The 21,220-nt window shown below is 50.2% G+C and overlaps 1 protein-coding gene across 1 annotated transcript in view; it reads left to right on the top strand.

The window, feature by feature from the left end:
• The first annotated feature begins 11,531 nt into the window (after nt 1-11,531).
• Pcp4 (Purkinje cell protein 4) overlaps nt 11,532-21,220 on the top strand; it is a 53,396-nt gene continuing 43,707 nt past the window's right edge. The window contains exon 1 of the mRNA XM_015478457.2: nt 11,532-11,678. Within this exon, the coding sequence (XP_015333943.1) occupies nt 11,670-11,678 (9 nt within the window). The 5' untranslated portion in view covers nt 11,532-11,669. The remainder of the gene's footprint in view (nt 11,679-21,220) is intronic.

Consider the following 21,220-nt stretch of genomic DNA (forward strand, 5'->3'; position numbering starts at 1 on the left):
CCAGGATCATATGCAATTTGTTGCTGCTGATCCTCATAAGGTCCCTTTCCTAACAACATATCTAGATTTCTCTGAGGATAACCAGCTGCTGCATTTCGCCTAGCCGTCTCCTTGCAAAATTCCTCATTGGCAACCTTCCATAACAGGTATTGTCCTCCATTTAGCACAGCTTTACACATATTAGCCCAATCTGCTGGCGTCATGTTCAAGTTGTTAATGGATTCGACCATGCTTACAGTGAAGGGTGCTTGAGGACCATAGGTTGTTACAGCCTCTTTTAGCTGCTTCACTGTTTTGAAATTTAAAACTTGGTAAAATCGCTGCCCTCCTGCCTCAAATACAGGGCATGTTAATATTTGAGATCTTGTCTCAGGATCCCAACTATCAACTGCGGGGGTTGGGGACCTCCCAGCATATGGAGGTGGCCTTGTTAGTTGGACACTTACGTCCTCTGGTGATAGAAAGGTGTTAGTAGCAGTCTCCTGTTGTAACTTTCCCCCTGATGGCTTTTTCTGTTTTACACTTTCTTTCTCTGTCTGACTAGCTTGAGAGGCCTTCTCTTTTACTTGAATCTTTTCCTCTGTCTGACTAACTTGAGAGACCTTCTCTTTTACTTGAATCATTATGTCTTCTTCTTCCTCTACCATTGTCTGAACTGAAGGCTTTGGACTAAGCAAACAAGATATGAACGTCCACAATGGCAATGTGCCAACTGGCAGAGTCCCTGGGCTTTTCTTTTCTATTCTTTTTAAATCTTCACCATGATGGTTCCATTGTGATATATTTAACAACTCCTCCTTAAAAAGCCATGGGCTACATTTTTGTATTGTATCAACGTATGCCCTGATTGTTCTTGATTTTACTGAGATGCCTCCTTCCTCTAACAATTTACTTAACACTCTTTCAGTTTGTTTTTTACTAATTTCTGATCCCGTATTTCTACTATAATACAACCCAACAAGATAACGCCTAACAAAACTGAAACAGAGTGAAACAAAATTGGAACAACACAAAATCATTATAATAGCCTCCTGACATGTCCATCCGTCCTTTCTCCCTATCTGTTCCTCAGATGTGAGCGGTTTTTCTTCCATCTTACACATCTCCAGGGACAGGCAACTTAAAACAAAAGTGAAACAAAATAACAAAAGAAGAATCTTAAAATGGCTACCCATCCTCTTGCCCTGCCCTCAGGGGCGAGCAGTTCACTTACCCTCAGTCGCTCCCCGTGCGAGCCACCAAATGCCACAGTCTGGCTGGGCACAATCAGGAGCCACTTGTCAAAAGAAATTAACTTTATTTTTAGAACCACACACGCCAAACAAAACAGCCTCTCAGGAAAAACCCTCAGAGCCTCAACTGCCACCACCGGCTTTCCACAAGCCTCTCTCTCCCACACAAGCTTCTCTCCACCTCCCACAATCCTCCTGCTCTTGAGGCCGATTGGCTGGGTCACGTGGGCGGAGCCAAAAAAGTCCCCCAATGAGCAGCTCCGTGGTCTGAAAGGGCAGGGAAACAGCCCAATGAGCATCACCGCAGAGGAGCCAATCAGCTAGATGTTGCTGGGGCCGCTGTGAGCCAATCATCAGCCGGCAGCTGGAAGTTTGCTGGCAGCTGGAAGTTTGCTGGGGCCCCTTCGGCTGTGGCTCTCAACAGAGGGGCCGCTGGGGAGGCCTGTGGCTCTTTGCTTTCTGTCTACCCCCCCTCCAGCCCACTCCACACACACACACCCTGAACCCCGTCTTGTTTATTTGTCTGGCTTAGCTCCTAACAAGGGGAAGGGACGCCCCCATGGAGTATGAAAGAAAGCAATCCCATCATATTCACACACCAAGAAGGTGAAACCAGACCAGGTGTTTTTGCCTCGTGACCACATAGACTGCTTCCCTGGGGAAGAGCCGGGCTGAGCCAGGAGTTGCAAGTGGTGGCCACTGACCACCTGCTGCACTGGGCTTCTCACGTGACAGGGAGTGCAGGATGCACGCCTCTCAAGGCCCTGCTGCTGTCTCCTGGAAGCTATGTGGCCATGGGTTGCCCTCTGATAGCTACTCTCTCCTCCGTAGGAGCTGAGCGAGCCTCCTCTCTCACAACAACACTTCCTGGTAAACTCTGGGACCAGGGGACCGTTACTAACTTCTCTGAACCACAGTTTAAAAATATTTGTAAAATGAGGTTAATAGGCCCAGCTTCCTCTGTGGGCTCTGGGAGCACTCACCAGAGTAACGTGTGCAGGAGTGTGTGCAGGCCCACCAGGAGGCAGAGGCCACCCCAGCTTTGGACCAGACACAATTCAATGCCATCATTGATAATGAAGTATAAAGTTGTCCACTAGTTGATCAAAGGGATACAGAGAACTCCAAAGTTTCATGGAGGTTGTTCTACATTGATATCTGGAATGTCCTTCAAAGGCCCATGTCTTGAAAAATACTTCCCATGGCCCCTTAAGGAGGTGGGGGGTCTTCAGGCCTTGGTGAGTGCCCTTGGAAGGACTTGTGAGATCCCCACGCCTTTCTTTCTTTTGCTTCCAAGTCATGAAGTGAAGAGTTTGCTCAGCCTGTGCTCTTGCCAAGAGGCTAACCATAGGCTCAAAGCAAAGGAGACAGCAGATCATGAACTGAATCCTCTCCAGCTGTGAGCCAAAACCCCTTCTCTTTTTAAATGGATTATGTCCAGCATTTTGTTACAGTAACAGAGACCTGACTATCATAGCCAGCAATTGCAGGAAGCAGCTACCATCTTTTGAGCTGGGAAACAAAGGAAAGAACTGGTGTTATTAAAGTTTATAATCTAATAGAAAGGACACAGGGAGCTAAAATTCCCAATTCTGAGGTGCAGCTTGGCTGGTGCTGATATCTTTGGGTGTCTTGGCTGTTGCTGGTTCTGTGAATGTGGGGAAAACCACAATTAGTTTCAGTGGGGATGATGCCTCTCCTTCCTCCTCCAGCCTTGTGGGATTTCCACTCTGGCCCCTCTTAGACGCCTGGAAGTGGCTGGCCAAGCTGAAATGTAATTTGTAGAATCTGAGAGTCAGGATCACAGAGCAGAAGCACAGGAGGAAGACTTTACAAGACCCATCATCTCTGCCATTAATTTCTATGAAACAAACAGGTCATCTTTTCCTGCTTTTTTTTTTTTTTGGCATGCCTGGTAGTTTTTGGATGTCAGACATTGTGAATGTCATATTGTTGGGTGCTACACTTCATTGCTCTTCTTTAAAGGGTGTTGGCTTATTTTTCTGGCAGGCCATCAAGTGACCTGTGAACCTGTTGGGTTCTGGTAAGCCTTGCTCTTAGGCCTTGTTTTGCTGAGTCAAGAGCAGCCTTAATTCTGGGAATCATTGCTCCTGTTACCAGGGCATGTGGGCCTTTACTCAATGCCTGAGTGTTTCGAGGTTGCTTCACTGTGAATTATTTCCAGTTCCATGGGAGCTCTGGAAATTATTCAGGACTTTTCCTGGCCTGGGGAGGTTTTAGCTTCAGGGAATTTTCTTGCATAGATCAGTATCCAAAGACTCCAGGGAATTCTTCCTTCACAGGCCTCTGCAATTTTCTCTGTAGCTCCTTCCTCTGCCCTTCAGTCTTGCAGACCTCAGTCTCCCTGGTGCCCAGGTATGGGTGACCCTTGGCTGCGTCTTCCAGAATGAGATGGCGTGTCCGCCTCAGTCACACCTCTGTTGACACAAAACGGGGCCCTTGTCCCAGGTGATATTGCGCAATATCTAGTGTCCGTGGGCCAAACTCTAAGCCTTCAGGGGTGGGATGGACAGAAGCTGGTGGACAAGAAAAGGAGCTCACCCACAGTATGTGTCAGTTCCAGTTAAGATGAATTATGCTCTTCTGGGTCGAAGGGTTCTAGTGACTTCATCTTGCAACCCAGTATCCCACTGGTCTCCTGGAGGCTGGAGTTATATCAGCAGGTCACCTCTGGTCCTCCCTGATGATGAAGGGGAAGGAGATACTTCCCAGATCAGTGACCATAGAGCATGTCCCATGTCGCTTTCCTCTAGGAGATACCACATCGGGCACAGGAGGTGAATGGGGGCTGCTACTTGGTTGAGTGTGAAGCTCCCTGTGGATGTCTTTCAGGGCCTTCTAGGGTTAGGTAGAGAGCAGACAGTAAGTGAAAGAAGTTGGTGACGTTCCCACCCCCAGCATCCTCTAGGTCTTGGAGCATGGCACTATTTTCTGCCAATCCACTGGAATGTGACTTGATTTTTAAAGTTTATGATTGCAATGGAAGTGAGGCAGTTTTAGAACTTCTGCTCTATCTTCCCCTCTGTGAGCTCTCAGGCCAAGGACCCAGTGTGGAGGCTCTACCCATTGCCCAGTGTGTCCATTTCCAGTGGACCCTTTGTGTGGTGAACCTGGCCAGGGCTCCATTGGTACTGGCCTCTGCATTCCTGCACTCCAACAGGGAGGCTGATGCTTTGGGTCCCCGGTTTCCACAGGGACTCTGTAATCAGCAATTTTCAAAATGTTCGGGCGCTCTCCTTTCCCAGTAACTGACACTCACGCTAATGGTTAGGGGTCCTCTTGGGGAATAACTGGGAAAATAACTGCACACAGTGGCCTTCATGGAGGTAGATCCTTGCTCCTGGGGATCTGTCTGCCCTTTCTGTCAACTGCTTCTGGGTCTGAAAACTAGCTCCACTCTGAGAACCGGGCAAGGAACCTTGACTTACTACTGACAGGGCCGCACTCACCCTGTTGATCATCCCACTTCAGGTGTTGGTGTAGGATAGATGGGTTCCTATGTAGATGAGATTATATAGACCAGGGTTTCTCAACCTTGGCACAACTTACATTTTGAGCCAGATAAGTCTGTACTATGAGGGGCAGTCTTACCCCCTGTGGCCTGTTTAGCAGCACCCCTGGTCTCTATGCATTGGACCTGCATAAGACTCCTGATCTGCCTAGGCTGTAACAATCAAAGATGTCTCCTGGGGTGGGGACAGAGGGTCACCCTGCTCCTTCTTGGAGAACCACCAAGTGGAGGGAGGGCTCTCTGTGCTGGTTGCCCTCTGGCTTTCCTCCGTGGCGCCATGACTCACCACACCTGTGCCCACGGCGCTGTGCAGGTGAGCCTGCTGGCTTCTCTCGGTGCTTTCTGCTCTTCCTGGTGATTGCCCTCACCTTCCTTTTGATGGTTGGATGTTATTTCTGGATCCTACTGTCCAGTTGCTCTCAGGAAGCCAGTTGTGTGATGGCTTCCCCGCCCCAGTCCTGGCTGCAGAGCGCAGACACACGGGCCCTCTCAGGGACGCTGGGCCCTCATCAGCACGCCCCTTACTGCTTCAGCCCAGGCCAAGCCCTCCCTGTGACGGCCCAGAGTGTGCCTGCATTGTAGCACGCCTTCCTCAGCCCTCTTCACTTCACGCCATAGCGCTTCTGGCAATTCTACCGCAGCCATTGCTACCTCGGCCTGTCCCAACCCTGGGGAGATCAAATGCCACTGCGGCAATTGTGGGTGTCATCTCTGTGAGAAATAGACAGTCCATTTCAGCCAACAGAATTTAGCCTCAAACGCAAAATTACTTGGGGAAGGCAGCAGGAAGGGAGAGCAGAGAGGAAGGTCACAAGCAGGTTAACCCCAGAGTGGGAACAACTCACATCCCCTTGATAAAAAGGAGGGGAAGGGGAGGGGATGACCAGACCACTGCTCTGCACCAAAGGCTCTCAATCCAGGAGAGCAAGGGAGGGGGGTACACGACTTTAAATAATCTGAAGGTGCACAACTTTAAATAATCCAACAGGAGGCAGTAAAGCCCAAGTGATGTTTGGGAAGATGCACCCCATGGTACTCAGCCAGTGAGGAACTGGGGGGGGGGCTGTGCTCTAGGGGATAAAACTGATTGCAACCACTCTGGGGTGTGCCCGCTCCCCGGACACCTGATCTTGCAATGCTATCAGTAAAGTCTAGCTTTTTGCTGTACCCTGTGTCTCTCAGCATATTCTTTGGGTTGGGCAGGTGAGCAGTTGTCTCAAAATCCCCCAGGGTTTTCCAAGAGAGTCGAGCGCGTGTCCTGGGGGGTTTCCCTGCTGATTGACATTCTCTTGTTCAACTTTATGTTCTCTCCTGCCAGTGCCTCCCCGCCTCCACCCAGTACCCTGACAATCCAGCCCCGTCCCATTCTCCTGGCTTCTGCCAGGAACTGTTGGCCGGGTCCTGCGGCTCTTTTGGGCACAGCCCTTGATGAGCTTCCCTCGTCAGGCTTAGCCAGTGCATGTAGTGATCTAACCTCATGATGGCCTGGTGGCCGGGAGGGGAGATGGGCAGCTCCTGGGCCAGCTATGGTCTTCCTAGATAGAAGCCTTCATTTCTCTCACGCAGAGCCTGGCCTGCAGCAGGAGGAGGAACCTGTCCTACAGGCCCCGGGGAGACAGGGAGCTCAAGGGCTTAGGGCATGTCCTCTCCATCAGACCCTGACGGTGCAGAACGCTCCCCTCTCTGAGTATCCAGCTCTCTCTGGGTTCTGCTGTGCCCACGGAGAAGCCGCTGGCCCTTCCTCAGCTTTGTCTGCCTGTGGCTCACAGCAAATGACCTTTGGCTCGGAGGCCCCAGACTTCATCCTTGGCCTTGAATTCTCCATACTCGCCCCAGCCTTGCCTTATTTCTCTCCACAGCCTTCGTTTTCCCACGGTCCTCTACCTCCTCCTTCCTGCCACTTCTCCAGGAGTGGCCTCCTTTCCCTAGGTGTGCCACCCACTTCCCCAGGCGAACAGCGGAGCACTGCAGGCTGCCGCGCTCCACGGTGCCTCCAGGGGGGTGGCCACCCAGCAGGGGCCCAGCTCCAGGTGTGCTTCTCCCTCTGCTCTGGGCATCTCGGGGCAGGTCAGAGCACCTGGAGGCAGATGGAGACGAGGCCGTGGGGTGAACCTAGAGATGGCCATACTGGACCCACGTGGGAGTGAACGGGCAGGACAGCCGGAGGGTCTGGGCCCTGGTTCACACAGATGAATTAGCCTGCTGACCCGTGCAAGCTCTGGAGTCAGGGTGGGTGACTGTGGAGTGTCCCTGCAAAGGGACCAGGGAACACTCTACCTTGGGGCCAGGCAGCTCCCTCAGGCTGGGAAGAGTCTCTCTATCAACAAGTTGGGAGCTGTGTCCATGAGCAACATTCTCAGTCATTGAGAGAATGAGCCCCTCAGTCCTGAGAGGACGGGTTTGGTGGTCTACCCTGTGTCCACTGTGGAACCGACCTTGTCTCTGGTCCAGATGCCTTGGTCAGCCTGGGTGTGTAAGAGAGCACGCCACACAGGCGTGCTCAACAGCAGCAATTTGTGGTCTCAAGATTCTGGAGACTGCAAGTTCAAGATCCAGGTGTCACGTAGCTGATCCTGAGGCCTCTCCTCTCTTCTGGGCCTGTAGATGGCCTCTGTCCCCCCTGTCCTCACACCCCTCTTTGTGCATCTTGACATCCAGAACTCCTCTTCTCATAAGTACACCAGTCATTTGAGCCGGGGCTGGCCCCGTGGCCTCATTTGACCTTGACTACCTCTCTAAAGGCCGTATCAACAAATACTGTGAGTTCGGGTCAGGACTTCAACACGTGAAATGTTGGGGAAACAATTTAGTCCACAACACCAGGGGAGAAGGCTGGCTCTGCAGAAAGGCTCATGGATTGGCAATTCTGGAAAGCACTGAGGAGAGTGGATTGGAGGACTTTGCCTGTTTGAAAGTGGGAAAGGAAAAATAATTAAGGAACTTCACAAAGCGCAGTTCGGAAAGCTGTCAGGGCTGCCGGAGTGGAAAGTCCTATCAGCAGGTACTCAGCGTGGCCTTCAGCACCAGCAGGCTTTGCCTACAAGTGCCCACAGGGCTTTTCCTCAAGGTCCAGGTAGTCCTATCAGTGGACCGGCCTGGACAGTTAGTTGGGCTGAAAGGAACTGCATGTTATAAAATGACCTTTTCATCCAGAAACAGAGAGAAATTTAAAGCTTAAGCACACAGCAGCTTCAGGTAAGATTGTAACTTTAAAATTAGGAGAGGAGACGAGGCTGAGGTCCACCCAGCCATGGGATGGATTTGTCTCCAAATCATTTCCTTCTCTTCTGTTGGCTGGTACCTTTGAAGAGAAAGAGTGACCTCGATGACTTCAAGGAACATAAGACGTCCACCTCTATTATATGAGGTGGCCAACAGCTCTGCAGGGGTGGGCAGGGAGTGGGGCAGCTGGTCTGTGAGCAGTGTCACAGTGTCATTTGCTAACACCCCGCCAGGCCAGAGCTCAACCTTTATGCTCATCTGGTTTTCCTTCAAAATGTCAGTAAAAACCCATCATCTCAGTTTAAAACACGTTCATTTTGTTAGAATTTTTTTTTTTGACATTTTAGAAAGCTGGATTCAAATTTGACAGCAGAGATTTTTGAAAGATGCTTTTCCTCATTTTCAAAAGAGAAAATTTTTGCATGTTGGGTTTGGAAAGTGAATCTCATGTCATAAAGCAGGAGAACTCTTTTTCCTACAGTGGTGTCATGGTGGTGATCACTGGGATGTTGTTCCCTGGGTAGTTTTGGGTGACAGTTCTGTGCTGGCACCATGCCAGGTATGAGCAGTGAAAGAGTGACCAGGGTTGTAGGTCTTTCAAGGGCTTAAAGTCCAGGAGGGGAGACAAGAGCTGAGAAAACCACTGCACCCATCAGTGCGCTGTTAAAATAGATGCTTCCGGGAGAAGCTTCTAGAGTCACATTGTGTCTCCACATCTGCAGGCAAAACCTGGACACCCCGTGGGTGGCAGAGGAAGGGGTGAAGTTCAAGGCAGCAGGAAAGATGAAGAATCAAAGACAGGGGTTCACAGCTCCACCATAGGGTCGGGGAGGCTGGGACTTGGGGTCCGTAGGTACCCACAGGTTGCTTCCCTCGCTGTGGGTCAGTGAGGGCAGGAAGGAGAAGGCAGTCAGGAAGGTGGGCCACGTGGTCTCTGTTCTAGGGAAGATGACCACATCCTCTGTGCTGAGGCTTCTGGTTCACGGTCCAGACAGCACTGAGCACTTGCATGGTGGGCACCAGGGGCCACAAAGCAGGAAGACCTGAAGCACCAAAGCAGAGGAAGGAAGAAGGAGGTGGGTTCTTTTTCACCCCCGGTCCCCAAACTGTGTACAAACGATGCATTTGACACAGAAGTCTTAAGAGAGCCCTAGACCATCAGTGCACAGTGTCACTGTAAATCATCCCAGAGATTGCCTGGTCCAACTCTGCCCCTTGTGGCAGTGTGGTGCCTGCAAGAAAAGGAAAGGAATCTGTCCCTATTATATACACCTTTTTTCATAAATTATAGGACCACAGGTCTATATTTCAATTCAGTGAGGGTGAAGCATTCTGTAAGATCTAATGGATGAAGTCGTAGATCTGATTCTTCTGAAGTTCCTTCGGCATTTATTCCCCAGCTTAATATATTTGGAGCATATATTTTGCTGAGGTTGGCAGATGCAGAGTTTAATATTTCTGTATTACCAGTGGAGGAAGTCAGACACCGGGCAAGGGAGAGACTGCATCAAATTCAGGCATAAGACTCTGCCTGTGTGAGCATCTGGTCTAGGTTTCTGGTTCTCGATCCCATCTGCTGTAACACTGTTTGCATGATCTGATGGGCGTCAGATTATGGGGCATGTTGAAGTTGTTTAAATTAAACACACACACACACACACACACACACAGTCCACCCTTTATATCTACCAGTTCCAAATTTGAAAATTCAATCAACTGAAGTTTGAAAAGATTCGAAAAAAATTCTGTCCATGCTGAACATGTACGGACTTTCCCTTCTTTCTTAAACAGTACAGTACGACAACTGTTCCCACAGCATTTACCTTATTAGGTGATGTAAGTCATCTTGAGGTGACTTAAAGTCTAGGGGAGGACGTGCAGAGGTTATATAAGGGATGTGAGTATTCACAGATTTTAGTATCCACAGGGATCCTAGAACCCACCCCTCTGGGACACTGAAGGACCACAGCATGTAAAGTAAATAATAGCCAAGGGACTCTAAAAGAGGTGGGAGAAGGGGAGTGGGCAGGAGGCAGGAGGAGAAGGACACCTGTGGAGCTCGGAGGAGCAAAGCAAGCTGTGTGTGTGTGTGTGTGTGTGTGCGTGTGTGTATGTGTATGCGTGCGCATGCGTGCATGTCTCAGCATTGCTTCAATCTGTGCTTCTGAGACTTGACCTCTTATCAGAACCACATGGGAGAGTTAAAAGCCATTTGTTGTCCTTGTCCCTGGGGAGTCCTTCATTCCTTGGACTGAGGGCTGGGCTTGAGGGGCACCACAGCCCTTGAGAGTCCCCGGGGGAGCGGGTGGAGGTGTGCTGGGGGCCAGCCTGCAGGTGGAGCCTGCCCGGGAGCACTGTGGGGGGCCATGGTACACTCAGTCTCACAGGTAACCCCAGACCACCAACCTCCCGTGGCAGTGTAGCTCCACTGTGTGGCCACTCTTGATGTCTGCTGTGTGTTCTCGAGCACAGACTAGGCTCCCCAGGCCCAGCAGGAGTGATGGACCTACTAAGGACACCTGGGGAGGTCACGTGGTCTCAGGGCTGCTTCCTCCTGGCCTCGCTCCGTGGCTTGCAGATTACATCTTCCTGCTGTGTACTCATTGGTCATCCTCTGTGTCCTGGCCTCCTCTTCTCAGAGCTCAGGCACAGACTCAGTGCCCACGAGCAACTCTGAGTTAGGAGGACTGACTCCCACGGGAGCGGCAGGAGAGACCCAGCTTCTGCTTTGAGCTCCCATGCTCCTGTCTGGGGAGAGGAGGCAGTTGACGGGTCAGCCTGGGGCACTGCTCTGCACAGGGAGGAGGGACATGGGGGAGGGTGTCAGGGACCCTTGACGTGGTCTTGCCCGTCTCCTTCCTGGGCTAGGAACTAGGATGCCCATGTTCATTGTGTCTCAAGGTGTTGTCTTGTGTCTGTTGAGGGTCCTACAGGTTCAGGAATGAGCCAAAGGGCTGAGCCTCTTCCTAGAGAGGCTGGACCAGGAGGAGGCAAGGAGACTTTTAATCACGTCCACGGCCCATGCTGAGTCTCCTTCCCCGAGCTGAAGAGGTGTGACAATCACAGATAAATTCAGCTGCTCTTTTTTCTTGTCACAGCGTGACTAAAAACCTTGAGAATCCACATGCATGTCCAGGCCTGCTCCGACACCACCTGCTGTGTCCTTGTAGCGGGGCTGTGAGCAGGAGGACAGATGTGGGGCAGGGGACAGGGGAAGAAATGGCGAACTCCAAGGCCCAGGCTCATGGCATCAAGGGTAGGGAGGGTAAAAGCTCCTGGGAAAGCCAAGAGGGACGGGGACAGCAGGTACTCCCCTTCCTGGAAATGCAAACCTCCTTCATGCCGACATTGGAAAGCGTTCTCCCTGTGTGTGTACCTCGTGTCCCCAAGTAAGCCGCTGGTGGCACCCCTGGGGCCACCCTGCGTCTCTCTGCCTTTCCTTCTCTCTGTGCAGAACTGGAGCAACGAGCTCCCTGCCATTCTCCTCTGCTCCACTAGGTGGCTCTGGGTGCTCTCAGATGACTGCGGGCGCTCAGACAGGTGAAGGAATCTCATTGGCTCACGGGAGGCGTGATGCCACCGGGCAGCTCTTTTTAAGAGAAAAGCCAGGACCTGAAGCAGCGACCCCTGAGCAGTGCTCTCTGTGCCTAGCGGCGGGGACGGGCTGCTGTGTGGAAGCCAACATGAGTGAGGTGAGTGATTCTTCGGCTTCAGGGGGAACTTGGGAGCGAGGAGAAGGGGTCTTCCACACGCCGCGTCTCAGGAATCGTGAAGGGCTTAGGAGTGGTGCCTGAGAGGAAATCAGCCCTGCAATTATGTGCTTGAGGACCGATGCTCTGCATGTCTTGGTTTGAATGGCAGCATAGACACTGGTTAACTTTGCAACTTTTAAAATCAGCCTTACCAAGAGGAAGGGATGAATTGTTTGCTTCCGATTTTATTGTGACTTTGGAACATGCTTTGGCTTATACAGGGAGCGGATGGTTTTATTCTCATGGAGATTTGGCTTCTCCCAGCAAGCCGGTCTTGCCATGTTTGCCTGGGTGGACACCTTAGCATGCAGCTACCTGGGGGAGATCAAGCCTGGGATGGCGGGGAGCTGGGGTGAGGATTCGTGCTGGGGTGCATCTCATGCAGGCACACTGCCACTACAAAGTGCACCTGCAGTTAATCACAGCACCAGGGACAGGCACAGACAGTAGGGACCGTGGGAAGCCCAAGGGTGTCGATATGTAGCTCCAACACCGGGGGAGGCACTGGCGGAAGAGCAGCTAATTTCAAATGGAAAGTCACTTCTGCATATGTGTACACGGAATGTTTTGTTGGGGCAAACTGATAGCTTGTGTATTTTTAAAAAGACTGTAATCGCTTTCTCTCCCACAAGGCAGATTTGGGTTGTAAATACCATCCTCATTCAGTCTGATAACCCGGCCAAGTCCTCGTCGTTTCCTCTTGGATGGCACTTTAATGATTACTTTTAGAGAACTCTTATCATCTTTGTATTTTTTAAGAGATCTGTTGGACAGATGGGCGATCTTTTTTTGGAAGTTTAGAGTAAAATTAACAACTTCAGGAATAAAATGCCTCCCCCTGCTCTTATCTCTCTGCTGGGTGACTTAGGATATTGACATGGTGGGCAGGAGGTCAGAGCTCTGACAACTTAGGAACTGGGCTTGGGATGGGCCAAGAGCCTGAGGTAGGAAGGCAACGTGGGGTGGGAGATGGGCCGTCTCCGGCAGGCCACCTGGCAGGCTGCCAGGCAGATGTGGTAACAAGGGTGAAGTGCTGGGCACTGTCCCCAGCATTCCTGCACCTGCCCCTTCTTTGAGCCTCCCAACTCTCCTCTGAAGTAGGTGCCATTATTATTCCCAGTGGACAGATGAGGAAACTGAGGCTCAGAGAAGTGAACTAGCTGGCTCAAGGTCACCAGTTATGGACCATCGGAGCCAGAGCTTGGACTGCAGTGCTGGGCAGTTGGCCATCAGGTGCATGCTGGTGTCTGAATGTGGGTGGACTCTCTGAAGAGCTGGGGCCGGAGGAGGGTGCGAGGCCAGGAAAAGGAGGGTGGGGCTCTGAATTAGGGCACTGCCTGCCTGCTTAGGGGAGGGGCTTTGCGTTGGACCCTCGGGGATCTGAGGAATGTGTGCTGTTGGTGGTCAGCTCACCTTGCTCACCAAATGAAGGGATGGCAGTGCAGATGGGTTTTCCTTTATACAAAACCTAGTGGGTAGAAGGGGCCAGAAGCCACGTGGCCCTGGGGCCCCTCTCTTGGGTCAGGTCAGCTAACCTGGAACATGAGCTCAGTTGCCCATCTCCTGCTGAGGCTCCTTCCCTATGTGGTCCTCATGAGTTCTGCAGGGTGCTGGGCGGGGCAGGGCCACGCACCATAAGTCTCCAGGGAAGAGCATGCATCCCAGAGCTCACCCCACGATTGGGATCGTAACCTGGTTTCTGTTGAATGTGTAATTAGGGCGCTCTGCAGGTCCCGCCCCGCCTCCAGCGCATCACGAGATGGAGCGCTCTGCCTTGCTCCTTGAGTGTGGGCAAAGCCCCCAGCATGCAGTCCCTGCTGCCCTGCCCATCACCCGGCCACTCCTCCTCGTTCTCACCCTGTCACCTTCCACCTTGCAGCCCCACCTCTGACCTCCACTCCTGGCTGCCCTCCAGGCTCCTGGGCATGCATGCATTCCTTGGACAGCAGGAATTTGTCCTTTGACTAAAACTTAAATCTGCTTAAAACATTTAATAAAGTGGAACAGAAGTTGCTTTCTGAGGACTGGGTCCCCCCCTTCCAAAAGTTCTTAGTTGGATGAATTAAAAGTGACTTTTTTCGTTTTAATAACTCTCAGGCAAGGATGGATTCCAGATGATCATTTATTTGCTCCTGTGACTAAGAGTCAGAGGGCCGGGCAGGGTTTGTCAGTTTCGTCCGACCTCAGGCTTTTGGAGGGTCTGGTGGGCAGATAGTTCCCGCTTGGCTCCTGGAGCTGGGCTGGCTGTGCAACTCCCAACGCACTAGCTGTTCCTGGGGCTGCGCAGGGAGCCGGGCTGGGCTCAGAGACCTGAAAGGGGCAGAAGGGTCTCCAGTCTGGAGGACAAAGGCAGAACAGCAAACTGAGCCTGGCGCTGGCTTTAAACTGGGCAGCGTTACGACACAGCATCATCTTCATCCCCTGGGACAACATTTTTTGGGGGACTGACATGTGATTGAAAAGAGCAGCTCAAGTATTGCAAGGAAATAAAGTCCAAATTTAGGGCAACGTGAGAGTGTGGAGGTGGTTTGTGGGGGCGTCTGATTTACATTTCGGTATTAAAGTGTGTCAGATGTGCCTGGAGCAATCTATGAGATGACTCGGGAGGGAGATAATTTAGCAGGGATCAAAATGCAGGCTGGAGTCTATTCGCTGGATCAGAAGCCCAGCTTGCAAAGCGCGGCAGCATCTCGTCTTTGGTCTCACTACACACAAGAGAAAGCTTCCCTTTGTTTTCAGCCACCTTAAGAAAAAAAAGTCCCAGTTTGTCACTTAGGTATCTGTTTTAAGTTGCTTTTCCAAAAAAACTTATTTAGTGGGGCCAGGAGTGAGATCTTGATGGGGCCAGGCGCACGTCTGGAGAGGGATGTGAACCTTGGCACACCCGTTGCCCTGCGGGGCGGCGGTGGGGAGACTGTGCCCATTACATAACACATCAGCTGGCAGCTGTTAGTGAGACTGGAGACCCCTGGGGAAAAGCCTCCTTCTAGGCCTGAGCTTCCCGTCCTGAGGGCTCTCTCCCGGCTTTGGCCAACGTGGGATGGCGTGGCTCAGGGTTGTGACTCAGGGTGGTTTTCCATCTAGACTTTGGCCACAATGAAAGGATGATGCCTGCCAAAGGCACCATGCAGACAACACTAGCAACCTTTGTGGGCGAATCTTTAGACACGTCTGTCGTGAGCCTGAAACACAATCATCGCTGCTGTGTGCTCCAATTATACAGCCGTCTCGAAGGAAACTCGGGAGCAGGGGAGGGCCTTGTTCTGGAGGGACATTTTTCAGGGGAGGCTGAAATCTTGGGATGGGGGCTTAGAAAAGACAGGAAGTTCTTTTTGTTTTTGATCAAAAGTAGACATTGGTTTTAAAATACCATGCAACATTGTTTTAGGGAGCAGGTGCTGAGCTATCAGGGTAACCCGGCGAGGGGACAGATAATTAATAAAACAGTGCTAAGGTCAGAATTATTATTGTCGTTTGGTGTTTCTTATGATGTCACAGGGAACTGAAAGGAATGCTAATGGATGGATGGTTAGGTTTGTAAGGACCTATGTGTTTGAGAGTCCTAAAGTGCTGATTCTGAGGGTAACCACATAGATTTTGCAAGTGGGCCCAAAGACCCAACGATAGACGGACGGCCGATGGCACTTCACATCCTGATGTGATTTTAACCTCATTTAGGGGTGTAACCTGTGTAACTGCAGCGGAGATACAGGAGGGTCCAGTAGGATCCATTTGATTTTGCTGGTCCACACAATGAGGGTCTCTGCTCTAATTGGGGATATTAAGACGCCGACTGCAGCTTAGATTCAAAGCTTGACTTTTCCTAGCAGGGAAGAGGCCAAAACTAAGCATAAAAATGTGTTTTCTGGGCTGGTGACTTTAATGGAGAACCATAAAATTTATTTCCCCATCCCGCACTTCATTAACTAATGCCGCAGGATTAAAGAATCTCATTGTTTTTCTTTTGAATTCTAAGAATGACAGAGCACAAGATGTATTATTACTTTTCCCCAGAAAGAAAAATTGAATCAATGACTCACAGTTTTATTTTATTAAAGGTTTATTGGAGTGGAGGGATCAAGACGAAAGGGTTCTGTAGTGGCAACTCCCTTGAATCCGAGACGGACACACTGTCAGCATTACTGATTAACATCCCGTTTCTTCTCTGTGTTTCATTAGAGGTGCTATCATAGGTGGGAGACGTTCACGATTTGTTGATGCTCCCTCTCTTCCCAGCCAGCTGGGTACACGGAACTATTTGAGCACACATGGAAGCCTCCAGCTTGGGGTTTTTCATTGATTTCAAATGGCTTTCTGGAAAGGGCTCACACTGAGGGAGGAGAAGGATTTCAGGTGCTGCAGAGACACAGGTTTATATTATATTTGAGTGAGACTTTTGTACAACACAGCTTTTAAGAGCATGCTGTGGAAGTCTTACCAGTTGCACGTCATTGATCAGAAGGTTCCTCCCCAGGCTGTGAACTTCCTGGTGGGGACAGTTCTACGTTGTCCACAGGCCTAGACCCTGGATCGCCTCCTGGTTTAGGTCTAGTTCCTGAATGAACTGATGAATTTCCAAGAAAGGATTTGTCAGTTACTGTCACAGATGGGCCAGGCACCCTCTTCTCTAAACCCTGAGACTAGTGGTTGAGGTACGATCCGAGGGACCCAGGGCATCTTTTGATCTTTCTCTTGGGTGGAAGCCTGGGTTTGCTGTGCAAATCCTTTTGAGTGGGAAATGGGTACACGAGCATATTTGCAAAACAAATGCTTTCATGGCCGAAAATGAGAAAAAAATGGGAAGTGCCTCAGCAGAAAGAACTCCTGACATTTGGGGAAATATCAGAAAAAATACTAGGGGGGATGCTAAAAGTCTAATGTCTGTATTTCATGTCACCTTCTCCGAGACCATTTCACTTTAGGTACGTCTGTTGGATTTCTAACAAGAGAGATCATACTGAGACGCAGAACTCTGGACACCTATAAAATCAGAACATCTATAAAATCATTGAAACAGAAATGCAGTTTGACCATAATTAAAGGAGAATAAGAAAGAGTCTAAGCAGATGTTTAGTAAGAGAGCTCCCAGCATCAAATCACAGTCAGCCAGGAGTAGATTCTGGCACATTATTGGAGGTAAAATAGATTCCACATCCAGAAAGCAAGTTGCACATGTAAATATTTTAACTAGCAATTAAATATATTATCAATAATTTTAATATTGTTAATAGTGATTAAAATGATTACTTCCCTTAAATTATCTGTGAATGTTAGTTTATGTTTGGACTAGGACTATATGGCAGTTCATACACAAAAGGGGATCGATTGAGATTGGTTCTCTGGGGATCTGAGGATCGCATGGTGACCTGCGTCCTATGCAGCATAATAGAATCTCTGCTTCTCTGTATCCCAGCCATGCGCCATTTACTATTCTTCTCCCTATTCAAAATGAACAAACAATGAATAAACATTTTCCATTTGACCGGGAACGGGTGCTTTTGAGTGCAGATGTGAGGAAGTTCTGCAGGTCTTATTTTGTGCCACAAACAAAATGCCCATCAATGTCTCAAACCTATAAATTCACAGTACATTTCTGACTTCCTCACATGGACAATTCAGCCTAACTTACACGTTCCAGGCATCACGGTGCTTGTGAATTGTTTGTGCCTTGCAAATAGCTCTAGATTTATGCTTCAGAATCTCACTGAATTACTTCTCATTCCATTTCTGAAAGGGAAACGCTTGGCTGTATTTATGACATTGTCCAGGAAAAAAATCAATCACCCAATAAATGCCATTATTTTATATTTTGCTCTTAATCTGCCACCTTCTAAATAAAAGTGAGACAAATTAGAATCATAAAGCAGGGATGTGATCACCCAGAAATTGCAGGCTCCCCCGCAGAACATCCAAAGGAAAGGAAGTAAAGTGAGAGCCATCAGGCCACTCAAGGAGGCCACCTGCCCACTGCCAGGGAGGGGACCAGAGAGCAGGGGAGGCCTTCTCTCAGCGAGGCTTCTGCCCTCACTTTGCAGACAGAGTTGGACTTTGACGAGATTAAAATGGCCACAGTTGCACACGCTTCTCTCCTCCACCCAGTGGCCTGAATCTCAGTGCTGATTACGGCTACTTGGTGATGTTGAATTCCAAACCTGAAGTGGGGTTGTGAAAAAAGTCGTCTGTCATCTGTCCCACAGCACCACACCTTTTTTGGCTTGGCTGACATTCTAACAAAGTGACTGGTCATTTTAATTTTTACAACCCTGAGAGGAGGACTCCAGAGTCGACCATACTCATGGATGTTGTCTCAATCGAAGAAGAGGAAAAATATAACAAGGGAATATGTTGTCTCTTTCCTAAGATTTTTTAAAAAACTCATACCTAAATCCATCCATCACATACCTAAATTCCAATACTTACAAAACAAATTAAGGAATCATTCATGCTTTAGAATTTAAGTTTCTTATGTGTATGATTTCCTTATTAAGTTGTACTGTTTTGTTAGGGATTTAGAAAACTATCACTTTTTTTTTTTCTTCCTTCTTGAGCCTAGCAAAAGGCTACGTGTACCTAGGGTTTTCTGTTTCTAATTGTACTTTGCTCCACACTTCTTCTGATGTGAAAGAAGTTCCTGATTGCATGGACAGGTGAAAGTCTGAGCTGGGGAATGGCCCTATTGGAGCATGGGGGGGGGTGGCTAGTGAGGGGTGAAAGCCCATGACAGACACCAGCATCAGCACTAAACTGTCACATCAGGACAGGGACAGGGCTAAGCCTTCCTTCAAAGAATCATGTCTTGGAGGTTTCAGGAAGTTCTGGGTGGAAAGAACAGGGAGCACAACTCCATGATCCTGCCGCATTTCCTCCTCGGAGCAAGGAAAGGGGTTTGAGCAGACAGCGGCCTCTTGCCCAGTGAGACGGAGTCCTCTCCCTGTCCTTGTCTGGTTCTCCGTAGTTAGCTGTCACTGTCCTAATGATAAGCCTCCCATCCAGCCTGTAGTTGGGTGGCCCTGCCTCCTCAGCCCACCTACAGATCTGGGACAGGGCAGGGCCGTGGCTTCAGTGCTCTGGAATGCGGTCCCCAAAGTGTTTGTTAATAAACCCCGTGGGGGGAAAATCTCGAGTGTGTGTGTGCCCAGTAGATTTTTAGATGTATTCTCAAATTACACACATGTGCTGCGGTGCTACTGAATTAAGGTGCAGTTCTAAAATACACTAAAAACACAATTTAAAAAGAACCCGGGATTGATGAGACGAGCTGTGCTTTCAGCTCTTGTGTGGATCACGATGGTTCACGAGCCCAAACCTCAAGAGACAGTGCCCGCCTCCAGGAGCGAGTGGTTTGCGGGAGAGAGTGGAGAGCCGTAGCTCAGGTTCTCTCTTGGTAGCCGCACTTCTCTCTGGGCCTGCTGCTGGCTGTGGTTTCCAAGCTTGCGAAGGGCTGGGGACGTTGCTGTGACACTGGAGGTCAGCTGGGCTCTCTCGGCGCCGCTGTGTGCTGGCGGAATCCACATCATTTTCCATCTGTGATTTAGGCAGGATTTTTTAAATTGTGGTAAAAAAAAACTTGAAACTTGCCTTCTTAACCATTCCTAAGCGTGCGGTCCAGCAGTGTCCAGTGTGCTGACACTGTCGGGAAACCTGTGTCCAGAACCTGCCCAGGCTGCAGAACAGAAACCCTGCACCCGAGGAACACGGGCCCCCCCTTGCTCTTCCCAGCCCTGTAGACCCCGCTCCACTTCCAGGCCCGGCTCCTGGGGCCCCTCGCGAGGCCGTCTGTAGGAGGAGCTATGCCACATGTGTCTTTGGCTTCCCTTACGTGGCTTGGCCTCTTCAGGGTCGCCGTGCAGTGGCAGGTGACCGTGGAGTAGGAATATAGAACCCCTTGTCCCCTGTGGGAAGGCAGGCTCCGTTAACGGTGGGTCATGGAATCTGTGCATCCTCCTAATGGAGCCCAAGGGACTGCCACGCAGCGCACAGTGACATTCCAGGAGCATATCATCATGAGGGCGGCGGGGACAGTCCCCAGCTATGGATTCTCCCTCTTCCCGGCCCATGAAGTCCATATCCACCTGGATACTAGACCTTCATGGAATCTGATTCCTCACTGATGGTGGATCACAAACAAATGTAAACAGACATTCTCACTCTTTACTCCATGAGGCTGCGACCCTGAAGCACCCTACACCCTGGAGGTGCTGTCCACTGTGGTTTGTGCTGGTCTGGGGCCTCCTGGAGTTGTGTTGTGCACAACCTGTGCAGCCGAACATGGTGTCCTCCCTGTCCTTGCTGGGCTGGAGTCAGCCTGCTCAAGGACCAACAACCTAGAGAAAAGCGGTGGTTTGTATAGCCCCACTTCGATGTCAGAGACTTGAAGGGGGCTTTCTCACTTCATTCAAAGTGATCCTTTTATTTATTTACTCGAGACAAGCTTTGCGAGGTTGCCCCGGCTGGCGTTAAATTCCTGGGCTCAAGTGATCTTGCCTCAGCCTCCCAACAAGCTGGGACCACAGGCGTGTGCCGCTGTGCCTGGCTTCAAAGTGTTCATTTAAAAATTGGGACAAGTGACCCAAAATTAGTCTTGCCAAGAAACCACAGAGCTCTTTAGGAAAAGCGGGTCCCCGTTTTGCTTGTGCATTTCCCATCCTATTGAAGCTCCAGTTTCCTGTCATGTTCTGGATACAACCCAATTTCTCTTGCACCTGTCCCAATTCCATCAAGACTTGGACAAGAAACACATTAAAAATAGACTGGCCCTGGGTGTTTTCCTTGTCTTGAGTGAAGAGAGAGCAGAGACGTCTGGACACAGCCATTCTTTCCCTCCCGGCGTCCCTGCCCTGTTTTCAGGATTCCGGTTTCCACCCTGACCTCCTCCCCTCCTCTGTCCTCCCACACAGATGAAGGTGACAGATGCCCGTGTCCCTGCTGCATGGCCTGTCCCGATTCTCTTCTGTTCGCCTGGCAGCATGTGCTTGACTTTTGAGCCTTGTGCTTGCCCTCCACTGCTCTGATTGAATCAGAGAGCGAGTTCTGAAGGCCCCAGTACAGAACCCCGAGGACACATCGGCCTGGAGACCGTCAGTCCTTGCTGTGGTCAGTGCTGTTGCCTGCATCATCAGTAACCACATATGTCGGGCGCATTTCTTTCTGTCTGCTACGATCATGAAATTTTAAGAGACTGTGTCTTCTGTACATTCCCATGTCCCTAGCACACAGCACGAGACACACATTGATGTCTTAGGATCCGTTATGTGTTGGACATGCCGGATGGAAGAGTTTATGGGCTAGTGGGAGAGACAAGGTCACAGAAAACGAGCTCTAGTGCACACGGCACAGGTCTGGTCTGTGGATAAACCAAGTGCCAGGGAAGCGCTGGATACCTGGTCATGGTGCAGGCTGGGAAGGGAGGCAAGACAGTGACCAGCAGACACTTCCCAAAGCAGCCATGCTCACAGAGCTAGGGAGTCCACACACTCCCTGAA

The sequence above is a fragment of the Marmota marmota genome, unplaced genomic scaffold (genome assembly GCF_001458135.2).
Source record: "Marmota marmota marmota unplaced genomic scaffold, marMar, whole genome shotgun sequence".
Lineage (NCBI taxonomy): Eukaryota > Metazoa > Chordata > Mammalia > Rodentia > Sciuridae > Marmota > Marmota marmota.